This window comes from Atractosteus spatula, assembly GCF_055471065.1.
Source record: "Atractosteus spatula isolate fAtrSpa1 chromosome 10 unlocalized genomic scaffold, fAtrSpa1.hap1 SUPER_10_unloc_1, whole genome shotgun sequence".
NCBI lineage: Eukaryota > Metazoa > Chordata > Actinopteri > Semionotiformes > Lepisosteidae > Atractosteus > Atractosteus spatula.
In genome coordinates, this window is record NW_028296612.1 from 3,988,591 (window position 1) to 3,998,781 (window position 10,191).

A 10,191-nucleotide genomic window follows, 5' to 3' on the forward strand; every position below is an offset into this window, starting at 1 on the left:
GGCGGGGACCGTCATGTCTGCCGCTGCTGCTGCTGCCTGTGGACCCAGCTCACCCCTGACTGACAGACAGACTGGTGGCCAGGTGGGGGTGCGAGGGAGACCCCCCCTTCCCTCCTCCGTGGGGGGGGGCACTGGGCGGGATCGCGGTTCATTGGCCCGGCGGCGAGAAAGGGCGTTATCATCCCTCGGGCCTGGGGGGGGGGGAGACCAGACCCCCCCCCCCCCCACACACACACACACTACCGGGTGACTGCCATGATATCCACAAGACCTTCGACGGGTGTGGAGACGGGTTGCGCCCAGCCAGCCAGCCAGCCAGCCTGCCCAGCGCACACGCCGTCTTCGGGTGTGCAGATAACGACATCTCATATATCTATATATTTATATCGATATCTGCGGGACGTGTACTCTAATAATAAGCACGGTGTGGTATTTGAGGGGTGAGTCTTGTACAGGTCGCGGGTGGGAGTATGTATCGGTGGGGTGTTCTGGTTTGTGCAGATGTTTGAGCATGGTGTAGCGTGTACATCGCCCCTTTGGCCCGGAGAGAAGCTGCCTCAGAAATTATTCGCCTTCGTCCCTGGTGTTCAGGGAGATCGATGTTCAGGGGTTCCAAGTTCACCTGCGCCGCCGAGAGCGCCGATTCCACTCGCTGCAGTGCGCCTCCTCGGCCGCCAGGCGGCGCCCCACCGCCCAGAACTGTAACCTCTCTTCGGTCAGACCTCGTCGGCTTCTGAAAACCCCGTCTTCCGCCACCCAGCACTAGACAGCGGGCTGTCTCTCTTTTCTTTTCCCGCAATCAAAGGCCGTTCACAACACACAATCTGCGTCGCTTCGCGTAGGAGAGGAAACTTCCGACAGCGTTGCTCTCCTGGGCCTCTGATGTCTTCAAATCTGTCGATTAAGATCTGAAAGCACCGCGTAAGAGTCCCGTCGGCTGCCCCGATGCACGGGGCATATCGAATAATAATCATTAATAATAATTCCTCGCACGTCTAGAGCTCTTCTCTGGACCCTCCACTCTGAGCTCTGTACAGGTCAGGGGGATCCCCTCCAGCCCCCCCAGTGTGTACCCCCACCTGCATGAGGCTCCAGCCCGCTCAGCACACAGCAGCTCTCAGTGGGGAGGAGAGCAGAGGGATGAAATCAGTTCAGAGAGGGGGGTGATTAGGAGGCCATGATGGGTAAAGACCAGGGGGGTATTTGACCAGGACACTGGGGTAACACCCCTACTCTTCTCGAGAGACACCCCGGGATTGTTAATGACCACAGAGAGTCAGGACCTCGGTTTGACGTCTCATCCGAAGGACGGCGCCTGTTTACAGTCCAGTGTCCCCGTCACTATACTGGGGCATCAGGACCCACACAGACCGCAGGATGAGAGCGCCCCCTGCTGGCTGTCTTCACTAACTGTCTTCTAAATTCTAAATCTATGTGTATTCAGACTCGAAAATAAACATCAGTCCGCCTGTCTCTTAGGAACCAAAACTAAAAAAAAAAGTTTTATTTCCTGCTCCAGTGCTCGAAACAAGCTGGACCCAGGTGTGCTGTTACTGGGGTTTATGTCCTGAGATCTGCAGCTCCTCAGGCTGGTTCTGTCTGGAGCTGACAGTCTGAGTGAGCCCAGGAGAGGGCGCTGTTGTCAGAAGAGAGGGTTTATTTGAAAGGCTCCAAATATCTGACAGTGTAATCCAACCCATTGCCCTATACGGCAGTGAAGTGTGGGGTCCCCTCACAGACCAGGAGTACACTCAATTGGACAAACACCCCACAGAAACTCTGCAGTCTAACAACGGGTGCAGACCAGTACCCACTATTGATAAACATACAGAAAAGAGTATTAAAGTATTGGCTACACCTAAAAAACAGTGACCAAAATTCCTACCACCACAAAGCCCTGCTGAGCCAAGAGCTGAGCCCAAAACAGAGCCCCCTGAGCCAGCTGGTCCTGAGGCTCACCGACCTGAGCCACACCGACACTAACCAGCCTCAGGACAGCACTGCTAGAGCACCACAACCCAGACTCAAGCACATCACAGCACAATACACACAACACACAACCAGCCTCAGGACAGCACTGCTAGAGCACCACAGCTCAAACTCAACCACATCACAGCACAATACACACAACACACAACCAGCATCAGGACAGCACTGCTAGAGCACCACAACTCAGACTCAAGCACATCACAGAACAATACACAACACACAACCAGCCTCAGGACAACACTGTGAGAGCACCACAACTCAGACCCAACCACATCACAGCACAGATCAAACAGCAATATCTCACACACTGGGACACACACACATAAACACAACATAAACTGGAATGCTACAGAACCCTAAACAGACAATACACACTAGCCGAATATCTAACCAAGCTAAATAACAGCAAAGAGAAACAGACCCTGACAAGTACAGGCTCAGTGACCACAGCCTGGACACACACACTGGACACAGGCAGACCTGGCTGCCCAGAAAGGACAGGCTCAGTGACCACAGCCTGGACACACACACTGGACACAGGCAGACCGGGCTGTCCAGAGAGGACAGGCTCAGTGCCCACAGCCTGGACACAGACACTGGACACAGGCAGACCTGGCTGCCCAGAGAGGACAGGCTCAGTGACCACAGCCTGGACACACACACTGGACACAGGCAGACCTGGCTGTCCAGAGAGGACAGGTTCAGTGACCACAGCCTGGACACAGAAACTGGACACAGGCAGACCTGACTGTCCGGAGAGGACAGGCTGTGCTCCCACTGCCAGCAGGGAGAAATAGAGACAGAGGTGCGCTTCCTACTGCACTGTGACAGATACTCTGGGATTAGAGAAACATTCTTCACGAAATTCAGAAATCTAGTCCCAGAGTTCCTACACCTGCCAGAATCACAATGGGTCCCAATCCTACTGGGAGAGGGAGGAGGGAACTCAGCTGAACTGGCAGCCCAGTGTGTGATCTCCTGTCCCAGCCTGAGGAACAGACAGTGAGCCTGTCTCTCAATAATAATAATACAGTGTGTGATCTCCTGTCCCAGCCTGAGGAACAGTGAGCCTGTCTCTCAATAATAATAATACAGTGTGTGATCTCCTGTCCCAGCCTGAGGAACAGTGAGCCTGTCTCTCAATAATAATAATACAGTGTGTGATCTCCTGTCCCAGCCTGAGGAACAGACAGTGAGCCTGTCTCTCAATAATAATAATACAGTATGTGATCTCCTGTCCCAGCCTGAGGAACAGACAGTGAGCCTGTCTCTCAATAATAATAATACAGTGTGTGATCTCCTGTCCCAGCCTGAGGAACAGACAGTGAGCCTGTCTCTCAATAATAATAATACAGTGTGTGATCTCCTTTCCCAGCCTGAGGAACAGTGAGCCTGTCTCCCAGTAATGCCCCATCTGTCTACAGTATATGTCAATATTTTAGGATATGTCTTTGTTGTAAAAGTCTGTAATATGCCTGTAGATTTGTCTCCTCCACGCCCCTCCTGACTCCTGCAATCTGACTCCCTCCCCAGACGGCCCAGAATCCACTGCGCGGCGCACGAGTCGAGCCGCAGGAGGAGGAAGCTGGACGCTCGGGTCAGTATCGACTTGAATTCATCATCAACAGGGAGGTAGGAAGTCTTGTGTCAACAAAACCACTGTCCCGGGAGGCTCTGAACTTGACTCCGGTCACAGTCACGGAGGCGTGATCCGAAGATATTAATTGTCGTGATCTCGCCGGAGAGAAAGTGAAACTGCTTTCTGATGTGCGCCTCTTGTTAAAACATTTTCCAAATTCCAAAAATGATGAACAGCCCTGCGCTGGTAACAGAGAGAGGGTGGAGACAGGGAGCAGAGAGTTTGTGACCGATACTGACAGTCTGATCTCCTCCAGGAAAGATATGAGCACATCAGATTAGGAGTATTTGCACAGTATAGACACGGATCACATGACCCGGACGCACCCCGGATACAGCAGGCCTGGCCTCTCTGTGCTCCGGGCGGTGCACTCTCATACATACACCCAGCAAAGCGTGTTTTAAACAAGTAATCTACTCCCAGCTGGTCTGTCCCTGCTGCCTCTGCTGCTGCAGGGACTCTGGTCTGACTGCAGATCTCTGCTGAGGTGGGTCTCTCTGCCCGTCTGGCCCTGTGATGGCCTCTCCCAGCCCTGAAGTATGACTTCATCTTGAATGCAGGAAGTGCTCTTGTATACACTGTGAGCCTGACGAGAGCAGCGTTCTCGGAAAAGACAGACCTGCACTGGTAACAGACAGGGTGGACATTGAGAGGAGAGAGTTTGGGACCGATACTGACAGTCTGATCTCCTCCAGGAAAGAGATGAGCACATCAGATTAGGAGTATTTGCATAGATCTCATGACCCAGATACAGGCCTGTCCTCTCTGTGCATCATGTCTCCTGCACCAGGAGCTGGGTGTGAATCACAGTGGGAATCTGTGCAGATCCCCAGGGAGTCCAGGAGCTGGGTGTGGATCCCAGTGGGAACCAGTGCAGGTCCCCAGGGAGTACAGGAGCTGGGTGTGGATCCCAGTGGGAACCAGTGCAGGTCCCCAGGGAGTCCAGGAGCTGGGACATCAGTCAGGTGCCAGGTGGTGTGTGTTGGGCTGTACAGACATGAGTGAGGTGGACTGTGACTGGATTGTCTCTCTCCAGGGCTGTGCTGATGGGCCTGTTCCTCCCTCTGCTCCTCACCCTGCTGCACACAGAGGGTAGGTACTGATCCCACCTGCTCCTGTCCCATCAGGCACAATATATCTGCTGGTGTACCCCCTGTCCCCAGCTTTGTCACATATCCCCTCCTGCACCCCATATCCTCCACCAATACCCCACATCTCGTGCTGTTTGAAAAAAACCAGACGTCTCAAAGAACTCCCAGATTATTTCCCACAAGCCTGGGTTTGTCTGGGCAGAACAACATCCAATCAAGTCGTGTCAAACCTCATGTCCCTTCTCCCGATGTCTCTCCCTGTGTCCCCCCAATTCCAGCTCTCGCAGGGACCTCGGTGTGGGTGAGGGTCGGGGATGGGGTCACCCTGCCCTGCGACGGGAGCAGAGCTCTGGGAATCCCGGAGAACAAGCTCCGTGTCATCTGGAGAACTCCGACCAGGAATGTGTGGAGTTTCGAAGGTGGAAGAGAACTCGCTGGTCCTGGGTATGAGCACAGAGCTGAGGTCTCCAGAGACGGGATCGGACAGGGGAACTTCTCCCTGACTCTGCGGCGCACACGGATCTCGGACTCGGATCTGTACGAGTGCTACTATTTCACGGGCTCCTTGCAGTTTCTGGGGGAGGTTCGGCTCTCTGTCTCCTGTAAGTCTGTGGGACTCTCAGTTTCTCCACATCGTAGGAAGGGAGATATGTCGTAAGTGTCTGTTTATAGAGGAAGAAAAAGAGTCTTCAGCTACGCTAGTTAGGAGGACAGAAAAGTGCAAATCATACTACACAGAAACACTCGATTCCCTCATAGCACACAAACAGGATATGAAGGGAGTAATATCTGTGATAATAGTGTAAATATTTTTTTCCACCTAGATCGTAAAGAATCCCTGAATCTGAAGACTGGAGCCTCTCTGTCTGTCCCCCTGTTCACTGGAGAGCCGGTGGAGGTGCTGTTTGACCCTGCAGGAGCTGGAAATTCGACCTCAGTGTGTTCTGTCCAGAACAGCACAGCCAGCTGTGTCCCCCAGTACAGAGACAGAGTGTCAGTGGAGAATCAGGAGCTCAGGCTGCAGGAGCTGAGGGCGTCTGATCAGGGGAGCTACACAGTGAGGGACCTTCAGGGAAACACCATCAGCACTGTGATCGTCTCTGTGGAGGGTGAGCAGGTCTACAGCAGGGGGACTAGAGGGGTCTACACTCCTGACAGAGGGGGTTCTTATATCACTCTCTGTCCTGATTGTCTTCCAGCTCACAGAGACAATGTCACCCTGCAGGCTGGAGCCTCTCTGTCTGTCCCCCTGCTCACTGGAGAGCCGGTGGAGGTGCTGTTTGATCCTGGAGGATCTGCCCAGTCTCCCAGAGTCTTACTGAGCAGCGCAGGGCTCCCTGGCCCCGGGTACGAGCAGAGAGTGTGGGTGCAGGACGGCTCTCTGACACTGCACTCCCTCACACCAGCTGATCAGGGGAGCTACACAGTGAGGGACCTTCAGGGAAACACCATCAGCACTGCGATCGTCTCTGTGGAGGGTGAGTCTGGACGCCGAAGTGCTGGAAAATCTTCTTATGAATCGTTTTTGGGGCTGTAATGTATCTTTTGAGCTGCCAGCTCTAAACACGTCTGCTCCTTTCACCTCCTTTCCTGGTGATGAGAGTGTTGCTGTGTTTCTCCGCTCCAGAGACGCCTCATCGAGCAGCTCACCTGATCCCAGCGATTGTGGGTCCTTCTGCTCTGGTCATCGCGATCGTGGTCGCTGTGGTCATGTGCAGGAAACACAGGAAGTGAGAAGTGTTCGCTTAGGAGACGGACTCTCTGGACCGGAGCTTTCAGATGTTAAAGGAGCAGAGACACTTGGGAACGCTGGGCATGACTGGGGGTGAGGACTCCTGTCTCCTGTCTCAGAGGACAGACACTGTCACCGTCTCTCCTGAGACACCACCGGTCACCCTGTGAGCCAACAAGAGATACACTGTCCCTGACCACAGTCAGACACCACTGGTCACCCTGTGAGCCCACAGCACTGACCCAGAGCAGAGACACTGTCCCTGACCACAGTCAGACACCACTGGTCACCCTGTGAGCCAACAAGAGAGACACTGTCCCTGAGCACAGTCAGACTCCACTGGTCACCCTGTGAGCCCACAGCACTGACCCAGAACAGAGACACTGTCCCTGACCACAGTCAGACACCACTGGTCACCCTGTGAGCCAACAAGAGAGACACTGTCCCTGACCACAGTCAGACACCACTGGTCACCCTGTGAGCCCACAGCACTGACCCACAGGAGAGACACTGTCCCTGATCACAGTCAGACACCACTGGTCACCCTGTGAGCCAACAAGAGAGACACTGTCCCTGACCACAGTCAGACACCACTGGTCACCCTGTGAGCCCACAGCACTGACCCACAGGAGAGACACTGTCCCTGATCACAGTCAGACACCACTGGTCACCCTCTGAGCCCACAGCACTGACACAGAGCAGAGACACTGTCCCTGACCACAGTCAGACACCACTGGTCACCCTGTGAGCCAACAAGAGAGACACTGTCCCTGACCACAGTCAGACTCCACTGGTCACCCGGTGAGCCCGCAGCACTGACCCAGAGCAGAGACACTGTCCCTGACCACAGTCAGACACCACTGGTCACCCTGTGAGCCAACAGCACTGACACAGAGCAGAGACACTGTCCCTGACCACAGTCAGACACCACTGGTCACCCTGTGAGCCCACAGCACTGACCCAGAGGAGAGACACTGTCCCTGACCACAGTCAGACACCACTGGTCACCCTGTGAGCCCACAGCACTGACCCACAGGAGAGACACTGTCCCTGACCACAGTCAGACTCCACTGGTCACCCTGTGAGCCCACAGCACTGACGCAGAGGAGAGACACTGTCCCTGACCACAGTCAGACACCACTGGTCACCCTGTGAGCCCACAACACTGACCCACAGGAGAGACACTGTCCCTGACCACAGTCAGACTCCACTGGTCACCCTGTGAGCCCACAGCACTGACCCAGAGGAGAGACACTGTCCCTGACCACAGTCAGACACCACTGGTCACCCTGTGAGCCCACAGCACTGACCCAGAGGAGAGACACTGTCCCTGACACGCTGACAGTGAGACATACCTGTCTCAGACACCGAGTCGGCCAGATCGTCTCCGAGACTCCCCCTCCCAGATCCAGTCCTGCTCCTGTCTCCCTCCTGCGTGTCCAGTCCTCATCCGCTCAGGACCCTGGACAGGAAAGAGGGAGGGAAGACTGTTCGGAAAGCTGCCTGCACTAGAAGGAACATGCAAACTCCTCACAGACTGTTCCTCAGAAGGTGCCTCAATCTGCTCAGTCTGGAATCGAACCCAGGACTTGCTCTAACCTGCCTTCATTTCATATTTTTACAGTATTTATACAGTATTCGTGCAGTATTTTCACCTTTTTTTGTCTGTAAAGTGGTTGAGTATCGGGTTCAATACATTTCCTTTTTGAAATCATGGAGTCGCAGTTTTGAGAGTAAAAACAGGCGCACTACCGCGGTGAACTTCAGAGACTATTGTTGTGTTTATCCTGCAGCGATACAATCGTGGCCTCACCCCGTCTGGCTGAGCTCTCGCCCTCCTGGTCAGTGCATACCGCGGACACGGGGTGCAGGACACGTCCACGGGGGAGAGTAAGGGGTTCCCACTCCTGGTACCCCCCCCCCCCCAAACCGGCCGACCCCTCAAACCCTTCTTGACTTAATGGCCGCATCACTGTTTGCTCCTTAGAAAATGCAGCTTCTCACCCGAAGCAGCTGCTCGGAGCCAGTAAGGCTTCACTGATCCAGCAGGCGGGCGGGTTAACCGGGACTGGGAACCAGTGAGGTCGCGTATGTATACTGTTGTGGGTGAAGGGGTGAGGTCAGGAGGTGGGGGTCGCGCATTAGGAACCATCTCGAATTCGACCTCGGCTGTTGTCATCCCGTTATGAACTCGATTTGACGAGGCGCTGAGCGACCCTCGGGGGTCAAAAACGGTTTTGTGTTGTTGTTGTTGTTGTTGTTGTTGTTGTTGTTGTTGGCCGATTGCGAACTGAATCCACCTGAAGTTCGTGGCCCGTTTTGCTCAAGATTCAGGCAGCCGACCTGCAAGTCCAAAAAAAAAACAACAAAGTTCTGATCGCAGCGAGACCTTCAGTAATAAACAACAGAGACAAGACGGAGAGGAAATTCACACGCCCGCTCAGCAAGGAGATCAGCCGGAATAATCTACCAGCGCGCGTCTAGAACATCATTACACTTCGTCCTTCATAACAAACCCCGAGATGGAGAAACACTGGAGTTTTATGGGGTTTTTTTTAACAAAAAATTAAACTACGAAAAGGGGAGTTCGCGTATTTTAAAACGGCACGTTTGCCCGCGCAGCAGAGCGATCTTTTGTGCTTGTTCGTATTGGCTCTCTGGGCGGTGCGCTGTTTGTCCAGCGCTGGGAAATTCGCTTAGCAAAGATTCCGACAGGAGCAGCAGGCGGCTCCGTCGCTATTATTACTGCCGCTGCTGCTGCTGCTGCTCAAATGACAGTTTAAATGACGAGCTCGGTTTGTGTCCTAATCCCGAGGATGATGTGATCGGACCTACCCGAGAGAGTGTGATCGCGGCATCAGTCCAGTCCCGTTCGCGTCTCCTCTCCTTCGTCCTGTCCTTGATGTTTAAGTCAGACCTCTGGTGGGGGGAAAAAAAACCCCAACTTCCTCTTGCATGAAGTCCACGCAGGAACTTTTCGCACTTGCGGCGATATCTGACGGTGCGATGCAGGTTTCGTTTCTCCTTCTCCAACAGCGGCCGTGCAGACAGAGACGTGACTCGGTCACGGGCTCGGCGTGTGTCCCTGCTCAGAAGCTACCGGGGAAATAGACTCGGGCTGAGAGAGGTGGAGTTTACTGTTCTACAGATACAGGAATAGACAGTCTGGCTCTGACACTGAGTCCAGCAGCGCCAGGCTGTGACAGTCCTGCTCCAGCAGTGCCAGGCTGTGCCAGTCCTGCTCTTGTCCAGAGTGTGTGTCGGTGCCCAGCTCAGACAGTCCTGCTCCAGCAGTGCCAGACTGTGCCAGTCCTGCTCTTGTCCAGAGTGTGTGTCAGTGCCCAGCTCAGACAGTCCTGCTCCAGCAGTGCCAGGCTGTGCCAGTCCTGCTCTTGTCCAGAGTGTGTGTCGGTGCCCAGCTCAGACAGTCCTGCTCCAGCAGTGCCAGGCTGTGCCAGTCCTGCTCTTGTCCAGAGTGTCTGTCGGTGCCCAGCTCAGACAGTCCTGCTCCAGCAGTGCCAGGCTGTGCCAGTCCTGCTCTTGTCCAGAGTGTGTGTCAGTGCCCAGCTCAGACAGTCCTGCTCCAGCAGTGCCAGGCTGTGCCAGTCCTGCTCTTGTCCAGAGTGTGTGTCGGTGCCCAGCTCAGACAGTCCTGCTCCAGCAGTGCGAGGCTGTGCCAGTCCTGCTCTTGTCCAGAGTGTGTGTCGGTGCCCAGCTCAGACAGTCCTGCTCCAGCAGTG

The 10,191-nt window shown here is 54.5% G+C and overlaps 1 protein-coding gene across 1 annotated transcript; it reads left to right on the forward strand.

The window, feature by feature from the left end:
• The first annotated feature begins 470 nt into the window (after nucleotides 1-470).
• LOC148813511 (uncharacterized) lies at nucleotides 471-8,163 on the forward strand. The gene is made up of 8 exons (XM_088908208.1): nucleotides 471-478; nucleotides 592-715; nucleotides 3,523-3,586; nucleotides 4,159-4,255; nucleotides 4,665-4,720; nucleotides 4,998-5,302; nucleotides 5,426-6,197; nucleotides 6,347-8,163. Exons 1-8 carry the CDS (start codon nucleotides 471-473, stop codon nucleotides 6,451-6,453), a joined length of 1,533 nt encoding a protein of 510 aa, XP_088764334.1. The 3' UTR covers nucleotides 6,454-8,163.
• Nucleotides 8,164-10,191: the final 2,028 nt, after the last annotated feature.

Bases quoted from the DNA above. Each gene is read 5' to 3' on its own strand.
- LOC148813511 (XM_088908208.1), top strand. The intron at 716-3,522 runs GTCAGACCTCGT...CTCCCTCCCCAG, and splicing joins AGAACTGTAACCTCTCTTCG to ACGGCCCAGAATCCACTGCG. The intron at 4,721-4,997 runs GTAGGTACTGAT...CCCCAATTCCAG, and splicing joins CACCCTGCTGCACACAGAGG to CTCTCGCAGGGACCTCGGTG.